Genomic DNA, 19,007 nt, shown 5'->3' on the forward strand with positions numbered 1-19,007 from the left:
AACTGTCTTGCAGAATGTATTGTTACCAGCAACAGGATAGAAGACTCCAACTGGAATTTGGAGATCTAGTAGAGGGGCAGATAAATGTGGCAACTCACAATTCCACTCTTTCAGTCACTTGCCAGAATAGAAACAAACAGTGCTGAGGTCTGTGTGAATTTCACAGAAGATGCCAACAGTTGAAGCCATGGCATAGCCTCAGTACATGCTGCCAATCTGTTAGAAGAGACTTAACTGAAAACTACAATTACTGAAAATAATATCGGTTCTGTTTTAGCTCAAACCAGGACCCAATTGTATATCCCAGGGAGCTGGCCAAGACTGAACTCCAAAGGGCGGTGATTTCTCTGGCAGTTAGTACCACAGGCAAACACAGAGCAGTAAAAGCTGCAGCTGTCCAAAATTAGCACTAAGCTCTGTGTTTGGTGTTGATTCCCTGACTGCCATGAAATGTTCAGCTTACACTTGCTGTGCCTAGGCAGTGTAATGCCTCTGGTATCCTGCTGCTAGCTCACTCAAGGAAAACTGCAGTCTTGATATGTGTGCTTCAGTGTAAGCTTTTATGTACGCTTGCTGAGATGAGGCCAGGGGACAGAGAAGAAATTGCTGCTTTTTTTGGCTTGGAGCTTGTCTGGAGTTAAAGGGTTGGAAAGTATCAGGTTACTTCAGGGTAATTACATTGTTAATAAAAAGTAGATTTTAAATTTAAAAAAAAAAAGATATTTTCTATAACCTACTTAATTTTCAGTGGTCTGATTGGAATGCATTTCCAGCATGTATTAGCATACTGAAATAGAATGTAATTAAAACCTGCATTTGATTAATTAACTGTACAAAACTAAGTTCATTTATTTGTGTGGTGCAGATGGTCTCATTTGTCCATTTGTTCGTACTTGGGAAGCTCCTAGAGAGCAAGGATCCTTTGTGCTATATGGTTTTCTTCTTCTAATCTTCCGTCCTGCCAGTTTTGGAGAAATGATCTGTCTTGTACAGAACTAAAGCCAGAGTAGCAGACAGTGCCTTAACTGTTATCGCTCCTTTTCTGGCACAACAGTTTATCAGTCTTCTCTCGTCTCCCTAGAATAAGGTCAATGACCTGTTTTTAGTGACAGGTATAAGATGTGTAAAGAAAAATGCTGGTCACGCAGTATTCACTGTGTGGAGTGGTACTGTAATCCCTCTTGCAAAAGGGGGCATCCCAGGTTTCTGTAAAGAAGGTACTTCTGGTACTTCTCAGGCTGCTTTGCTTCCCCTGGATGTTTTTCAGAGCAAGTTTTGGACAGAAATGTTATTTATAATTTCTGGCTGAATGATTGCCAGCTTCTCTTTCTCACCACAGCTGTGTGAGTGCAGCCTGTGTAGACTTTCTTAACTGCTGGTTAACTGTGGTGAGCTGCCGAAGTGTAAGCAACTGGGATCTCAGAACGACTTGTGCAGTCGGTGCATACGCAACCTTCTGCTTTTGGGCTTGCGCTAGCAGCAGCACTCTGTTGGCCCACTTTGTTCACAAGGTGTGCGTTTGTTCTTTCTTGACTTTAGGTCTTGCTAACCACAGACATTTTGTTTTTCTTGGGTGACCGTGAGGCAGGTTTTATGCAGTTGTCACTAAAGTATTTGTGTAATAATAATTTTGCAGAGAGACTGTTGCTGCTTTTGTTGTCAGTATTATTTAAACACCTGGCTGCTCTGTCATGGAAGGTGGCTAAATAGATCCATTAGACTTTAGTACTTATTCACCATGCATTTGCCCCACACACATGCTCTAAGGCTGAGCTGGCAATCTGCTCTGGGTGTTAACTTCCAACTGCTTGGTCAGCCTGATCCTGAGCTGCATATGAACAGAAGGGAGCATGGCATTCCGAATTCAGATGGAAAGCTCTTTGCTTTCCCAGTGCTTTCACTGCTTACTGGCTGGCCCCGATAGATCAGCACTGAACCAGCTGTAATGACTCTGAGTAACTGAACAGGTGTCACAGGGGATGTTGCAAAGTCACCGAATTGTTTGTGGGGTTTTTTTTGTTGTGTGGTTTTTTGTTTTTTGTGTTTTTGTTTTTTTTTTTTTTACTTTGAGTCAGGTTAGATACAGTTTTTCTGGAGTTGCCCAGAGTTTAGCAGAGCTCATTGAAACCGCCATCACTTTGCACGTGGCAAATCTGGTATATTATGTTTCTGTATATTGTTGAGAATGAAGAGTGCCTTGAAGATTGGGAAGGGTTTTACATGAGACATTCAATTCAGAGTTAGTGTACTGAGTGAGTGAGGTGGTTACTGGTGGTAGAAGCAGGTTTATTCTGCTCAAGCTCAGTGCAGCATGTGTGTGTTGAAGTAGATGCATAGACATTTTTTAGTGCTTCAGAGATTTTCTGTGGGAGTCAAGTGAAAAATGTTCACATAAGATGAATTTGTCTAGGAGGTGACCACAACTGAAGTGTGTGGTGGGGGAAACGACAGGCGTGAAGTTGTCCTATGGAGTTGGCAGCAACTGTAATCTTTTCAGGGGTTCTTGGTGTACTTAGGGTCTTGGAGGGCTGGCAAACTCCTGACCTTGGTGGGGACTGTTCTGTTGTTAGGTCCTGTGGTAAACCTATTTGTGAGGATGCTAGTGTTGGGGGAAAAAAACATGAAATGCCAGAAATTTGAGCCTGTGTCCTCACTTTGCCAGAGTCCCTGACTGCTTTTGTTTTCTTGTGTAATGTTCAGCAGTCAGCTGGGTGAATAATCCTATTATTTCACCTCCTTTCCATGCAGAAAATTGGGGACTCGTACCGCGGCTATTGTGTGAGCGAGACAGAATTAGAGAGTGTTCTAACGCTACACAAGCAGCAAACACAAAGTGTGTGGGGGACGCGCCAGTCTCCAAGCCCAGCCAAACCCGCCACACGGTTGATGTGGAAATCTCAGTATGTCCCATATGATGGGATCCCCTTTGTCAATGCAGGTAACTAACTTTTCTTTTAATAACTACTTTCAAAATTTTCAACATCAATTGCCAATTGGCCATAAAGAAGGATCTTCATGGTGTTCCTTAGTGTTGATAAAGTCAAGGCAGAAACATAAAAAAAGAGTGGCTTGGATAACACAGTCTGATGGAGTTTATTTCCCTGAAACTACAGGCTTATGTTTTGTTGTGATTAATTCCTTTTGTTCTTTAGAAATAAATTAGCTAAGTATCATTTGGTGGGGGTTCTTGTGGTGAGATCTCTAGATGGAGGTCCCATCTGCTCTATCAGGACGTGAATGTTCTCATAAGGGTAAGAGCTTGTTCGAGTATTCTTGCCTAACTTGGAGATCCTTTGAAGAGTTTGTTCCACAGGAGCCAATAAACTATTTAAATGGCATACTTTAAAAAAAAAAAAAAGAAAAACAAAACAAAAATCAACATACCTCAGTAGACAAATTTATTTTAAAAAAAAAAAAAAACGTGCGGACTTCACAGGTTGGTAATTACATACTTAGCTCATGCAAAGCGCAAGTGAAATTACTAAGAGTTCATTTGGATATGAGATGGATAGGTTTTAATTGTTACACAGAGATCGTGAATGACTGGAATGTAGATTATGTGCTTGACTTTTCCTTTTCCTTTTTTTTCCTGAAAATAACTGAAGAAGTGAAATGTTAGGACCAGTTTCAAAGTCTCAGCTGTAAACTGCGAGGTGTAAGAAAGCTAAGAACAAAGTCAAAACAACTTACACTTTTATTTTTTCCCCAAAATGCCTATGAGACATCTTTAGTTTCCTGTAAGATCTACCTGATGAATGAGTTGCTCCACAGTAAGATATTTAAAACAAAACCAGGCATAGATTTTTTTTTTTCTTTAAAGTGTTCTAGACTAATAGAGACTCAGATAATTAAGTTGTAATATTTTTTTGCTTTACTCAGATCCGCTAACAAGCGTTATATATGTTTCTAATGGGTTCCCTTTCCAATATGTTCAGTTTTAGTTTATAACTCTTCTATGAAATTCACTAAAATCCTTTACACCTGTAGGCTGTAAGTATGATTTACTGAAGTGCAGCTTAAACTCCAGATAACTGAATTCTAAACTGTGGAGGACAAGGAATTTATTCCTTCTGCATAAGTGGAACCAATCTGTAATATCTTCCCTGCTGTGCTTCAGCTGTGGGGAAATATAGAGAAGCCGGGTAACTCCCTATAGTGTAAAATACACACTAATCATCAAAATCTTGATTGTTATATGTAATAAGAATTTTGGATACTTGATACTTTTGTAAAACAAGGGCCGCATCAAAGTGCTTTTGAGAGTCTCATTAGCAAGGACTAGTTTAAAGCTGTTGAAGTCTTTTCAATCCTAGAACTTCGATTTTAAGTTTGTTTTTAAAAAAGAGACAAGATGTCTGTATGTTATACATAATTCTCATTTAAATTTCCTATCTATTTATTTGCATTTTTTTATTTTTTTAATTATTTTCTAAAATGTCATACTCTAAGGCAATAAATCATTGGATATCTTATGGAAACACATTATGTTGCTGTTCTGATACTTAAAAGGTCTTGGTTACATCACTTGTGGTACAGGCAGCTCCTTGCCTGCATACTGGAGTATATGAATTATAAATAAAAGATAATTAAATATGATGTGGAAGAAATTTGGAAGAAGTTCCTTTCTTGACCACTTTAATGCTATGCCTGTTACCCCTTTTGTTAGAGGTCTGACTGGAAGAAGTTATGTCAAGTTTAGAGCTAAGGAATTTTTCTTTAAGCCTGTCTGGCTTTGTGTGGGTATGGCATGCTGAAACAGTGTTATTTAGCAGATAAGATAGGTCAGACTTGCAAATAAGAATTTATGGGACAGCATGGTCTGCAGTATTTTCTAGAAGGCTGGAAATAGTTGCTGACCTTTGATTTCAGCTGTGGATTTTCTCACTTACTTTGAGGATTCTGCTTCTCTTATGTTTATTACTAGCATTGTGCTCCTTTGATAACTTGCAAGGCTGCTCATCTTGGAACGTATTGGTGTTCATCAGGGCAGAATCCAATATTTTGCCTTCATATATATGGCAGGAGTGTTGTAATAAGTTTGGGGAATGCTTTGAAAATGCTCTGTGTTCTTTACATGCCACGAGAGAAGCATTTGCACTGTATTTGAATGCTTGCTACACTGAAGTGTTCTGCCTTCTGTAGAGTCTGATGGTAAACAGAAGTACCAGTTTTGGAGCTCTCATCTTTTCTGTAGTTACTGTGTTACTGTACTGGCTTTGATTAATAAGAGTGCATTACTTTCTCTTCCCAGGAAGCAGAGCCATTGTAATGGAGTGCCAATACGGGCCAAGGAGGAAAGGGTTCCAGCCCAAAAAAGCTGGTGAGCAGGAAAACACCTCTGGCCATCTGTACAAAGCTACTTGTCCAGCAAGGTAAGAATTGTCTATAAAGCTGGAAGAGCTACTTAGCGTCTTAAGAAACCATTCTTTCTGTGAGCCTTACCAGAGCACTGTTTGGGGGTGGTAGCTGATAACACATGGTATCTCTTAGCTTCGTCTCCTTGATAGCTTGAGGTTGATAGTCATTTAGAGGGAAGGAGGAAATGCTGTTCTGTTAAACTGAATAAGGCTGAGATTTGCTAAGTTGCCTGGATTCAAAGTAGCAGTACATCAGGAAATGAAATGCAAGTGGGAATCATTCTCTACCTGAGCATTAGTTAGTTATGGTGGTCACCATTTTTGGTCATGTTTGTTGTTTTTCCTTCAGGCTTTTAATTGCACTCATATCAGTCAATCGTCCTAATCTTGCAGATGTCCTATCTGCTGACGGAGTTCTTCCTGTTCACTGGGGACTTTCTCATTATCCAACACTAATGTTTTTGTTCCTTGTCCTTGAGCATCTTCCTGGGTGCTTTTTCAGTTTTTACTGAACTAAGAGTGTTGTTACTTTGACGGTTGCAGCTAGGTATCTGTGTGCTCAATTCTGGCTTCAAGCTGGGTGAACTACAGCCTGTTCAGCAATGGTGGTGTGCTTTTACGATACTGAGGGGCAGAGGATTTTTTGCTCAGCTGCAAAGTCACTCTGACTGAGTGGCTTACAGGCTGGAACAGAAGAATGTCTATCTATCCATGTGCATCCATCTCTGTTGATGTGTCCTCAACAATTCTACAGTTCTCTTAGAGACTCCTCAGCCCCTGCGACACTCTGCTTGAACTTTTTCGATACTAGTATCTGAGATGAAGTAGGTGTGGGGTTTTTGCCTTCTCCCGTGAGGGCAAAGTGTACTGAAGGAGAATTTTATTTTTTTTTTATTTCCCCCTTTCCCTTGGAAGGATCTATATTAAAAAAGTTCAAAAGTTTCCGGAATACAGAGTTCCTACTGACCCTAAAATCGACAAGAAAATCATAAGAATGGAGCAGGAGAAAGCATTCAACTTGCTGAAGAAGAACTTGATAGATGCTGGTGGTGTCCTCAGGTGAAACTTCCACTTTTTTCTTTATCTTGACAAATGAAGCAAAAAACAGCAATAATTCAATTGGTTTGCTTTATTTTTTACTTAATCACTTTATTAAGGCTCTTGCTTTGAAAAATGCCACAGTGTCAGTAAGACTTCTATGGCTCTGAAGTATTTAGTTTGGTAAATGTGTAAAGCACCAAGCTGTGGAACTTCAGCAGATGTTTTCAAGCGGGGAACAGATAGAAGCAGTTGTTGTATTTGCGGGTTTGAGCTGGTTTATTTTGCACTGAAAGATGTGAGGGCCCTGAGTTCTGAAAGGCAGTATTGTCCAGTTCAGGGGCTGTAAAAAATAAAGTCACTCTAACTAGGTGTTTGTGATTGTCAGACTGTTCCCCCGATAGACTTATTTTTTTGCATTTGCTTGAGAATTGTGTGTAGAAACTCTTCCTTCTTGTCAGGTGGTATGTACAGTTACCCACTCAGCAAGCCCACCAATATCACGAAATGGAAACTTCCTGCCTTGCTTCTTCACCGTCCCATTTTTCTATATCTTCTCCTGAGGAGGAGGAGGAAGTTGTTCGAGATGAGAGCTGTACTCTGCCTTCCCGACTTCATCCTCAAGTGGCAGACAAGATCCGAGAACTGGTATCTCAGGGAATAGAGCAGGTCTATGCAGTGAGGAAGCAACTAAGGTACAGAACTGTCTGACGTGCTCTCAGTCTGTAGTGCTGTATCTACTTTTGCATTTGATTAATTTGGTTTGCAACTAAATGACAGTGCTGATGCATTACTGAATATATTTCCCGTATGTCACGAGAATCTGTTTTTCTTAGCTTTTGTCTTCTCTTTACATTTTGTTATAGATAGCCACTAAGAGCTGCTGTCCTTTTTAAAGTTAGTTGAATAAATGGGGATTTTTACTTCCAAACTCTGTAGCAGATGCACAAAGAACTGGGTCAGAAGATCATCTAGCTTGTTCTTGTCTTGTCATTGCAACAAGGGGACAGAAAAGGTAGCAGTGTCTGTAACAGAGGGAAACAGCACAATATATTTTAAATACACATGTTTTAATGTCCTTTAACATGTGACAGAAAGTATGTGGAAAGAGAATTATTCAAGCCTGATGAAGTGCCAGAAAGACATAACCTGTCCTTCTTCCCCACTGTGAATGACATCAAGAACCATATTCATGAAGTGCAGAAATCCCTGAGGAATGGTGAAATGGTGTATAATTCAGAAAGTATCCCAGCAACGGTACGTTGACTTTTGTGTTTCTTTTTGATTTTTTGGAGTTAAATACTGGCAATCTCACTTTTAATTTTTACTGCTTAGCTGTGGTTCATCCAAAATGCTCTATGATTTCCAGCAGCAATATTTTCAGTGGAATCTCTGGATGAGCAAGATTGGATTAATTGGGAATAAAACCTGTTGACCTGCTGACCTTATTCAGTATTTATCTCATGAGTGTTAGATTGCTATTAGTTGATTGACAAATCATACAATACTAGCACTTTATGATGACTGCATGAACTGGAAGCCATGTGGTGTAGAAAAATTGGCACGCATCAGAAGATTCTGTTTGTGGCTTTTTCATTGTCTGTGTTTTGGAGAAGTTACTACTGCTTTTCCATATCTGAAAAATGGGGCTGAAGTATGTCTTAGATGCAGTGTAAATTAGGGCTTGCAAAACATTTTGAATGTGTAAATATTAATAAATACACTTTATAGGAAGTAAAGTAAGCATGAAGGTAGATACTTCAGAATGCTTGGTAACTGTTAAGTGTTGTTCCTTAATTTTCTTCCACCTATTGAGTAATAAGGGATGCACAACGATCCTAATTTTCCCGATTATGAGGCTGACTGCTAAGGAGTTGCTAATTTAAGATTAGGTTTGACAAACTGTACCGTTAAATCCTGCTGTGTCATCAGTCTTTTCTTTCTCCCTGCGCTGCTCTTGGCCCAAGTGTGTGGGTGATACTTGTTAGTTAGACAAATGGCTTAACTATTTTCTATTTTAAAGTCTTTGAACTGTCATGACTAGACTTTAGCCTTCCTGGTATACTGCATGTTAAAAAATGATTTAGAGGTTTTTGGGTTTTTTTTGTAAACCAAGAGCTCCCAAAATGCATAGTTAAAGAAAATAAGAATGTGTAGTTTTAGATACTGTTTTCCTACAGGTCCTGTATTGAGCCTATGTTCCTGTAGTAGACAAACTTGCACCCTTTCTGAGAACTGAGGTCTTTTTCATTTCAGCTGCAGTGGACCACAGACAGTGGGAATGTTCTCACAGAAACAGTGACCGTTACGTTTGCATCGCCACCTTCAGATGGTAGGACTGCATTAATAACTTAGCTGTCTCCAAATATGATTTGTTTTATTAGCTATGTCACAGAACTTCAGTTTCCTTCCAGAGAGGTTGCTGTCATGTTCTGTCACTCAGCTGAACTTAAGAAGGATTCTTTTGACATGTCTGTCTTGGCATACTTTTTTAAAACTATTTGACTGCATGTGTGGAAAGATACATATAGTCGTGATGGGGTTGGCAAAAGCCTGAAAATTATAAATTTGGCTTTTAATTAATGTCCTCAAGCAACTGAAGATTTTAACAGGGTGGTTATGTGGAAAGAATGTTTTGCCTTGGATGAAGGTGCTCATAACACCTGTGTAGACAGAATTAAATTCCTACTGAACAGATATATCTGTCAGGGCACACAATACCCAGGAGCCAACTGAGTACTTGAGTTCCTTGATGGCTTGTGCCTCACACATGCTTAAACATCTTGCTGAAAAGGACTTGAATGCGTATTGGGATTCCTGCTTCTCACAAAATCATTAGCTTGATGAGTCCCACTGCTAGGATCAGGCCCTGAAAAATGAACGCTCTGTTTCTGTTGTCAGAATTGAGAGCACTCCGTTCCATTTTTCTTAATGCTTAGAATAGAAATAGAAACACAGGTGTTTAGTGCAACAGGGCTGTGAGATATGTTTCTTCAGTGCATTATGTGGTGTAACTTCTTTGTTAATGTGTGAAGCCAAAGTAGCATCTCTCCCCAGCAATTGCTGAGCCACTTAACGAAGTACTAAACTTCCTCCCACTCTAGTGCAAAACCAGAGCGTGCTTTCCTCATCCCTTGTTTAATAGGTTTGATATGAAACTCATCAGAAAAGTTGTTGACTTTTAGCAGGGATATGATTGCAGCAAGGTGGAAGAGCCTAATTGTTTGCATCTGTTAAGATAATGCTGCAGACTACTTAGATGTTTTTAATCCCAGTGGCACTGCCAGTTTGTTTCCTCATTTAATTGGAACATGGTGGTGCATACTTTTTGTTCCAGACAACTGATAGAGAAGTCTACAGGGACTAAAGAGGCACTGCCACAGTTGTCATGTTTAAAGATTTACTCGTGTCGACAGTTTTTTACACTGTGGTTCTTGCCAGAAGAAGTCCTGATGTGTTTGGGTTTCTTTCCTCCTTGGCCCCTGTCACTCCCTTTCTTATCTTTGTTGTAGCAGGGAAAAAAACCCTCAGAGGTTCAGTTCCATGTACACCAGTGCATTTACAGTTAATAAAAAGGCCCATGTTGGGCTTTGTTTTGTTTGGGATTTTTTTAACTCTTATTTTGGCTATTGCTGCAATGTGTCAATTTGAACTGAAAAGCATCATGTACGCTTGGTGTGCTTAGGGTAAAAATTTCAGCATTGACAAGTGTCAGAGGACAAGAGGTAAATTTTTAGGCTCAGTGTGAATAGTTTATCTCTTTTTTTTTTTAAGGAAGTCGTGTTTTTTAGGAAAATAAAAAAGGAATTTGCAATATGAGCAGACTTACTGTGCTTAAGCTTGCATGTCTACGTTAATATTTCCATTACTGCCCTTTTATGGAGAGACACAGAATAGTTGTGCCTTCAACAGCTGTGATAGAGCTCAGCAGGGGTGACTTTTGTATAAACTGTCTGAATGCTGGAAAAGGTTCAGGAAGACCAGTTCTTGTTTTCTTGTCTTTCACAGATAGTTTTCTAAGGCAGAGTAGCCTGTCAAATGTGTAAACATCCATCCAATGATATACTGAGTTTTAAAGGAAGCTAGAGAATTGGATTTGGTTAGTTTTCTGCACATGTACACCAGTTCAGTGAATATAAGCAGATACTCTAATTCCAGCATATCTTGTCTCCACTTAAGTATGTGGGTATGTGTTTGTACACAATGCAAACACATGTTTGTAATTGTATTACAAGTCTAAGCAAAAAAAGAAGCCTGACTTTGAAAAAATCAGCTCTCATTCATGTCTGTGAAGTTGTAGCATTATTTTTTCATTTCAACTTGTGCCCAATGGGGACAAATTTACACTTAAGAAATCAAACAATAACAGAACTAAACCCAGCTGTTTGTTTTCTTGTGCAGAACTCCGTATCTCCATGTGATACAGCTTTCTCTGTCCTCTCCTGTGTGTAAGAATCACTGTAACTATTAAACTTAAGTGTGTTTCCTTTTGCATATTCTATGAAGTATAATGACAAGTAAGATAAAGTACCCGTTTGTTTTTTTTTCTTTTTTTTCAACTTTTGGCATTCATACTGAATGCCCATGCAGTGTAAGGTGTGGGTAGATTAGGAACTTTATTGCTAGGCATGTTGGTAGAGAATACAACCTAAGTAAAGAGCTGCCATCTCTTCCTACATGTGAATATTCACGTAAGCATACAGGATCTCTGTATAGAATTAAAAAGAGCCTAAATATTTGAAGTAGTTGTGTTCAAGGAGACTTACAGAGTGTATCTTATGGTCAGTTATAATAAAGAGTTAGAGTTTGCAAATCAGTACAAATGTTGAAAAATGTGTCTCCACTTGCTGAGATTGCTGGAAAGTTTTGTATGTTTTCCCGCTAGAAAGCTTTTTGTGATTGACCATTCTTAATTTTTTTCCATTCACTAGGCTAATCTGCATGCACAGGGCAAGCTCTTCTTTTGCAGTTAAAGCAGTGAAACTGCAAAATAAGAGGCTAAGCAATATCTACGTGTGTCTGGATAAATCTTATCCAAAATCTTCTGGGTGGCTCAAACAGGAAATGAAATGATTCCATGGAAAGTTTTCTTGCAGAAATTGCTACAAGTGAATCTCAATTTTTATAAGTCTTCAGGAAATGAAGTCCATCATTCTTGCATTAAATAAGAATTTTGAGGATATGATGTAATCTGTAGGCTGAAAGGCCTCCAGATAAATGTACTTTTGGTGTGATATTGCATGGAAGTTATCCTGATTCCACAAAGATGTTTGGAAGGGAGTGGTTCAACTTAGAGGATTTCCTGTGTAGATTTTTATTTTGGAAGACAGTGTTTTCTTTTGAGGCCTGTCTGTTACTGAGCCATTACTGAGGTGCGTCTATTGTCAAATTATTTGATTGCTGCTTTGATAGAAATGTTTCAGCTTTTATGTTATAAATAGAAATTAAAACTGCAGCCAGGGTAGCTTGCAATTACTTTGCTCTCCAAAATGGATTTATTGGTGCTTTTCTTTTCACTCTGAACAGGCACATACAATCTTCCTACAGTATTGTCTTTTTCCTCATACCCAGCCTTTTTTTCCCGTAGCATCGAAGTTGTTCTGCAAAGAGAACAACATATATGTATATACATGTTTTTTATATGTCTATATTGAGATTGAAGGGGTTTGTTCAGTTTGCAGGGGAGGCTTTTAAATGGGAAGAAGAAATTTGTTGTAACTGTCTGCTTCCTCTCTGTGGCACTGCAGGGAGCTCAGCAGGGGAGTCAGTCACCACCAAAGCAGAATCCAACCAGAGCGGGGAGTCCTTGCTACCAGAAACTGCGCAGCTGTTGTCTTCACTCTCTTCACTTCAGCCCAAGATATTTGCACAACTTCAGGTACAGTCAAGTTATTTACAGAATGTCAAATGTTCTGTGCTGGGAATGCTGAAGGCAAGCTGAGAACAGCAAGTTGCCTCACAGCTAATGATCCCAAACACTGGCTAGGTAACACGGACTTTGAAATAGCTGTCAGTTCTTACTTTGGCCTCTCTTGCACGTCACATTTAGCATATAGCTGTGGCGCAGGGGATCCCACTACCGTCTTTTGACACACTCAAGTTAGGGTCTCTTGTGAAGGCAAAACCAAGAAGTTCAAGGTAGTGGGCTTCTGCCTCAAACCAGCCACCTATTAGTTTCCCAAGAGGTCTAGTAATTTCATAATGAAAATGTTGCAAAACTGAGGGGAGGTAAGTCAATCCTACTTACTCCTTTTAAATCCTCCTCCAGCCTCATAAGAAAATACGTTAAAATCCTAAAATGCTCCCAGCTCAGATCTGTAGACTTCAAGGTTGAAAGGCTGAAGAATGGGATAAGAATGTCATACTAAAACAGCTTCTTCTAAAGCTCATCTCTCTTCGAAGCTGGCTCTCTTAGCCTTCTTCCCTGAATACTTCTTTGAAAAGCTGCCTTCATATTTCCTGAACCCCAATGAAACACATGATCCCTTCCCTAGAAATTCAGTCTCCAGTAAGGTGCTGTTCTTCTTACTGTTTCCCTCTCTTTCTGAAGACAGCCGGGGTCCACCTCACTCTCTTTTTTTGAAGCAGTATGCTTAGGTTTTAGTTGCCCCCCTCTTGTGGGAATAGGCAGTATTGGGGAATGATTTGAAACTGAGTATCAATCCAAAATTAGACTTTTATGGTCATTAAGTAGTATTCTAGATGCTGCTGGATACCATTGTCCCAATTGTTTTCTAATACAGCTTTAGCCTAGGGTTGCTGGGATTGACTGTTCAAAAGAGATGAAGTATAGGAAGTCAGAAGTTCCATCATGGCAAAAGACATGCCATTAAATGCAAATTCTTCCTGCGGCAAATACTGGTATGTTAGTACTTGTGCCTTCTCTTCCACAGGGATTACAGCTGCAGTCAACTTTTACGTCCACAAATGGATCAACAGCACTGATAGCTGTAAATAACCATTCCCCTCCCAGCCCTGCAAGTCTCCTGGATTCCATAGGGAGTGCAATAACCAACCATTCTCTAGTACTTAGTCAGGGACACAGTCTGCAAGCAGGTGCTGGCCTAACTCAACATAGCGCTGCTACCTCTGCTTTTGGGACTCCGCCTGGCTCTGATCAGAGTGTGGTCACCATGGGCCAGCTGGTAGCAGTTGGAGGGGTAGATGACTCCAGAAGCCTAGAAGGAGGAGTCCATCAGATTCTCCTGGGAGATGTACAGACTATTCCGGTACGGATTGTGGACAGCCATCCAGCACTTAGTAAGTTGCAGTCTTCCCAATTCTACATAAATATAGAAGACATGGTGGATTTTGTGCTGTGTGTCTTGAAGAAAGGAGAGAAATGTGTTAATAATGGGGAACTCCAGCATAGACTTCTTTCAGCTGATCCTAATTAGTTTATTAGTTTTTTCTGTGAAAACATGCAGACTGTAAACAAAAAAAACCAAAACAAAACAAACACCAACCCAAACCCTGAAATTTAGGTTTTGCTGTAAAAAGATGACTTCTTAGTTAAACTGCTTATCAGTTTCTTTGTCCAAATACCAACTTATTTCATGGAAACAATATTTTTGCCAAAAATCCTCGTATTTAGCTAAAATTCTGACTTCAAAATAATTTTTTAAAAGGAAAAATAAGAACATAAAATAACCATTACTGAATCTAGTTAGGACTCTTCAGAAAGAAATGTGGGTTTTTTTCATTAATTCTTTCTTTGCACCGTCCCAGCAGATTTCTGACATTTTGTAATAAACTTCTACTCAGATCGTGTAGTCATCAATATACTTTAGCAGCGATCAGTTGGAGTTGTATGTAATTGCTTTGGTTTGAAAAAAATTACAAAATAAACACCATAAATAACTTTATCAAAATAGAAGGCTCCTTAAAACCATTGTTATCAAATATAGATACAGTCTTTGAATTCTCAACCATGGAACCTGATTGAGAATGAAAGCTTGCATTCTCAAAGAATGATTTCTAATTCTTGCTGAGGAAAACCTGTTAGATATGGAGCGTATGTAGATCAGTGCAACATATCCTTTTGACTTTCCAGAGAGTCTGAAATGTTACCTGTGCAATACTTTATTATTTCTGTATTATCTTTTCTTGTCATCTATGACTTCTAAAAAGATGACCCTTGAGTAGTTTTGCAGGAACGTTTAGGTAAAGATGTGCTAGACCATAACCTACACCTTCGTAATGCCATAGCGATAATTATCTCCATATGTCCTGATGACGTTTGCATGTCAGCAAAATGTAATTTGTACTAAATTCTGTAATATTTTGAAAATGGAATTATAAGACTACATGAAGAAATAAAAAGAAAATAAAGGGTACATGAGGAAGTATACTGAGATTCGTAGGTGTTAAAGTAGTATTGAGATATTTTACTGTGGCAGTGTTGTCAAACTTAAATTTAAGGAGTTTTCTGTCTTCTGTACTCAAATTTTTGTGTAACTGGTTGTTTTTCCTTTTATAATTGAATTTGACTTATCTCCTGAGAAATTCTGTTTTCATTCAGGGTAAAAGAATTTCAGAGAAATTAGAGAATTTCAGTAAAATTTAATTTTACTGCAGTAAACTCATGTCAACTTGTGATGTCTTATAGCACAGTGGATGACATAACTGACTGTCAAACTAAATGGCAGTTGACTTCACATGCTTTACCTGTTAGCTTGGGTTACTGAAACATTTTTCTTTTAAAAGCTTAAATAACTTTAAAGTTATTGGGGCTGAAGTATCATCAGTGGAGTGTGAACTTCAGTGTTTGATTTTTATTTTGTTTTTAAGCTGAAGAAAATACAGAGGGTGTTATCTGTGTGAGCCAAGTTAAACAAGAACCAAGAGAAAAAGCATTGTCTGTGGAGCCAGATAAAATCAGAGATTGCCATAGTTCCTCACCTGTTTAAATCTGTGAAGCCTGGAAGGATTTTTCAAATCGACGAACTCTAAATGTCTTGGAAGGAAAGGCAGGTGCTCTCAAAGTAATGCGATTCTTCTTAAGTTGTATTATGACATTCAGACTAGGCATGTTTTATACTAGTTCTGACAGACAGCTGTTTTGATTTCTGACTGATGTGGCTCACTGCCAATTCCGGGTCATTCAGTTGCCCTGTGGAACACCACCTCTCTCTACTGTTTCAGGCTTTGAATAATTTGGATGCTATCCAAATGGCCCATTTTGGTTGACATTTCGGAAGGTCTTCCACAATTTAATTCCTTAGCTTTAGAATGTGGATCACAATGCTGGGTTTGCTTGTCTCCTTGAGACCCTCGACTGTTACAGCACTACAGAGATCATAGAATCTGCCAGCTCCAAGACCACAGAATCCAACAGTAAAGCGTATAAATACAGCAATGTTCTTGTGACATAACGAAGGTCCAGGATGCTAAATTTCAAAGTGATGAAGGACATGGATGTGTAAGAAAATGCAACTCTGACCTGATCATAATGTTAAAGGTGTGAAGATCAAGGAGAGGAGAAAGGTGAGGTTCCCAGGTGAACTTAAGGTTGTCTGATGAAGAAAAGTGTGAATTATAACGGTGAATGTTTTCAACTTTGACATCTTTAAACTTATGTTCTGGCTTTATTATGGTGTTCATTGCTGCATGCAGCCTTTGCAGTGGTACTGTATTATCAGTTGCTCATAACAACTAAAAGCAAGAGTTTTGTCTTATCAAAAATGGTTGATGCTGCCATTTCAGCTCATCTACCTTTTGCTTTATGCACTTACACTATCAGCTCAGATAAATATGATTTAACCTGCTGCTGTTTGTGATGTAGGGCTTATGGATACATTACTAACAAAGAGAGGCCCAAGAAAACAAAGCAAGTAATATAAATCCAAGCAATACGTGCAAGTGTGCTGTCACTATAACATTCAGAAAACAAACTGATCTCTCTATGGTGGCAGCTTCAAGACTAAAGTGGTCCGTATTACTTAAAATAATTACCAGGAACCTCTAAAAAAATGAATATGATAGAAGATATGAAAATCTTTTAGCAATATTTAAGCCAAAGCCATAATAAGTGACAAGCACTGAGTTGTAATCTGTGACAGACATGTTTCTTTAAGAAAAAAAATATACCTACAAATAACTTGGAATCCCTTGAAAGCAGTAAATGAAATGAAACTGATGCCGATGTAGATAGCAAGTTAAACAATGTTGATGTTGAATTCTTAGAGCAACATTCAGAGTATTTTGTATACAGCAATATCTGCAGTTCTGTTATTAGTTGCTACTAAATGTTTGAGAACTTGATGATAAAATTAGATATTTTTTCTGCATGCTGTACAAGAATACAATCTGAGAACTTTCTCTTTTTCAGACACTAAAAAATAAAAGAAAACAAACAAACAAAAAACGAAATAACCCAAAAAACCAAAACCATTAAGAAGATTGGTTCATTTATGTAGAGGAGGAAGTGTTCGGAATATCCTGTGAACATGAAGATTAACGTTTTAAAATTGTTAAATTTGTTAACATACATTCAAGGCATTCACAAACATCATATAAACAGCGGCCATTTAAAATTAATTTTTAATTTTCTCCCGAGTATTTAAAGCTAAAACTCTCAAGTGTCTCAAATTGAACTTGGGTTCCTAATACCTTTATATGCAGCGTCTGTTAGGTAGGTGCGGTATCTTAGTCTTACCTTAAAATATACTAACTTCTGTGAGGTTAATTAACACTGTTAATGCTGTTCATTTAAAGCTAATGTTTATGAATTAGCTTAAATTAGAATTTTCCAACAGGGTCATGCTCTTATTAAGTAAGAGTCAATATTTTATCATGCCAAATCTTCAGTTCTTTGGAGTCTCTCATATTTAGTTCCTACACTGAGTTGTTTTGAGGTTTGCTGTACTCACTTCTGGGTAGGCAAAAATCCCACAAGATTCACCCTTCTGGGTTGTTGTTGTTGTTGTTAATTGTTAAATGGATGTTCTCTGCTGCAGTCATAGTTCTGGAGCATACAGGCAGCAGTCACTTTTTCTTTTCCAACTCAGTAACTACATACCAGAATGGGTACCTCCTCCTACTCTGCTGTATTCAGTGATTCCATCACCTTTGGTTTTTCTTAGAGTTTAAACTCATGCATTCCGAAGTATATTGCCTTTCTCAATATTACTCATTTTTGGAGAATTGTTCTTAATTTTTGAGAATGCTTATTCTCAAAAGAATAAATTACAGCTAAAGATTACTAGCAAGAGGTTGTTTCAGCTTTAATTTTCTTCAAAGCAGATGACACATTTGTGGTTGGAGTAAAAACATAAGGAAAGAGAAGTTACATTTCCATTAGTTTTTGCTTAGTTCCCTCATTAACAGAGCTGTTCTTTAACAGTCACTGTTCTCACCGTGAGCTACAGTCTCATCTTGTGCTGAACAATATTTCTGTTGGTACTTCTATTTTTGGTTTACTGCTCACAGCTGGAGGAAATACTCTTTTAGTCCATCTTGAATTGTAGGCTGTGAAATGAATTTTGTAATCTGCCCTGAAAACAATAGAACAAAAAGTTAGGAGAAATTTAAAGAAGCAGTAAATAATTAGTTGTTTTTAAAAGCTGGGGATGAGAGTTGCAATTCTGTTCAATGAAAAATCTTATTTGAAATGCTTCTTCAGCCAATACTCACATTTTTTGTTTTCAGTTTCCTTCTTTTTCACAGAATTTCAGCTCTTTGTCTTCCAAATGCATATTCCAATTTATTACTGTGTTGTGTTTAAATTTAGCATAATCTTTCCTCTTTAAAGAGTATGTTTATGTTTGTTTTGTATATGTTGCTAATGGAGGAACACAAACTCATCACCCATATCCAGTCTCTATATTCAGCTTAACACCTTAGTTCACTAATTTCCACCTGAATTTTACAGAAAAGGCTCTATTATGTATATGAAAAAATCACAAGTAAACAATACCACTTTCAATGCACTTAAATTTGTTTGCATAGAATACTCGAGGCTGATTTTTCAAAGAAAGCTGTGTAGCTTGGTGCAAAGTAGTTGGTTATTTGTGTTGGAATTGTAGATGTTTTTCTGATGTTTACTTTGTTTTCTTGTGGTTGTTATGTTCAAGCATTTATTTTGCAAACCTAGAAATCCTGAGCTTCCACAGTACTGTAAATGAACAAATTATTCTCCAATTTATCCTCATTGTTGGTTACCCATAACAGTGATTGCTTGGCTTGACAAGAAGGGGCTGCGCTTATGTATGTGCATGCAAAAATAATTTTTTGCTAAAATGTAGAGAAGACATAAAAGGGCACACGTCCAAAGCTCTCATTCAAGGCCGGCAACCTCTTGGATGGAGACCAGTAGTGGTAATGAGTCCTCTTCACACAGTTCAAAAATCCAGACTTCTTCATGTGGCATGAAGATTGATGCAGTTTGTACAAAATTGAGACAAGTGTCTGTATATGTATGTCTATATATATATTTATATAGTAACTTAATGTATAATATTCCTATTCAAATGTAAACTACTTTTTCTTTTAAAGTAATGGTCTATGTTGTGGTTATGGGGGCTCATGGGGAGAAATACAAGAGCTACTTGAGGGCAGTGGTTTCTGGGGATGACGGAGATCAAGTAGGACGGCTCCAGGGAGACCATGTGG

General features: G+C 38.3%; 1 protein-coding gene across 21 annotated transcripts in view; it reads left to right on the forward strand.

Annotated features, from left to right (window-relative positions):
* Window positions 1–19,007, forward strand: part of CARF (calcium responsive transcription factor) — a 37,598-nt gene that overhangs the window by 12,392 nt on the left and 6,199 nt on the right. For 19 of the 21 annotated variants that reach the window (XM_074594603.1, XM_074594602.1, XM_074594605.1 and 16 more), the window contains 9 exons: window positions 2,749–2,938; window positions 5,252–5,372; window positions 6,273–6,416; window positions 6,857–7,090; window positions 7,490–7,652; window positions 8,652–8,727; window positions 12,143–12,273; window positions 13,289–13,655; window positions 15,186–15,881. In XM_074594603.1, coding sequence (XP_074450704.1) covers window positions 2,749–2,938; window positions 5,252–5,372; window positions 6,273–6,416; window positions 6,857–7,090; window positions 7,490–7,652; window positions 8,652–8,727; window positions 12,143–12,273; window positions 13,289–13,655; window positions 15,186–15,304 — 1,545 coding nt within the window. In that variant the 3' untranslated portion in view covers window positions 15,305–15,881. The remainder of the gene's footprint in view (window positions 1–2,748; window positions 2,939–5,251; window positions 5,373–6,272; window positions 6,417–6,856; window positions 7,091–7,489; window positions 7,653–8,651; window positions 8,728–12,142; window positions 12,274–13,288; window positions 13,656–15,185; window positions 15,882–19,007) is intronic. The other 2 variants (XM_074594623.1, XM_074594622.1) reach the window with 1 other exon arrangement.

The sequence above is a fragment of the Larus michahellis genome, chromosome 7, assembly GCF_964199755.1.
Source record: "Larus michahellis chromosome 7, bLarMic1.1, whole genome shotgun sequence".
Classification (NCBI taxonomy): domain Eukaryota; kingdom Metazoa; phylum Chordata; class Aves; order Charadriiformes; family Laridae; genus Larus; species Larus michahellis.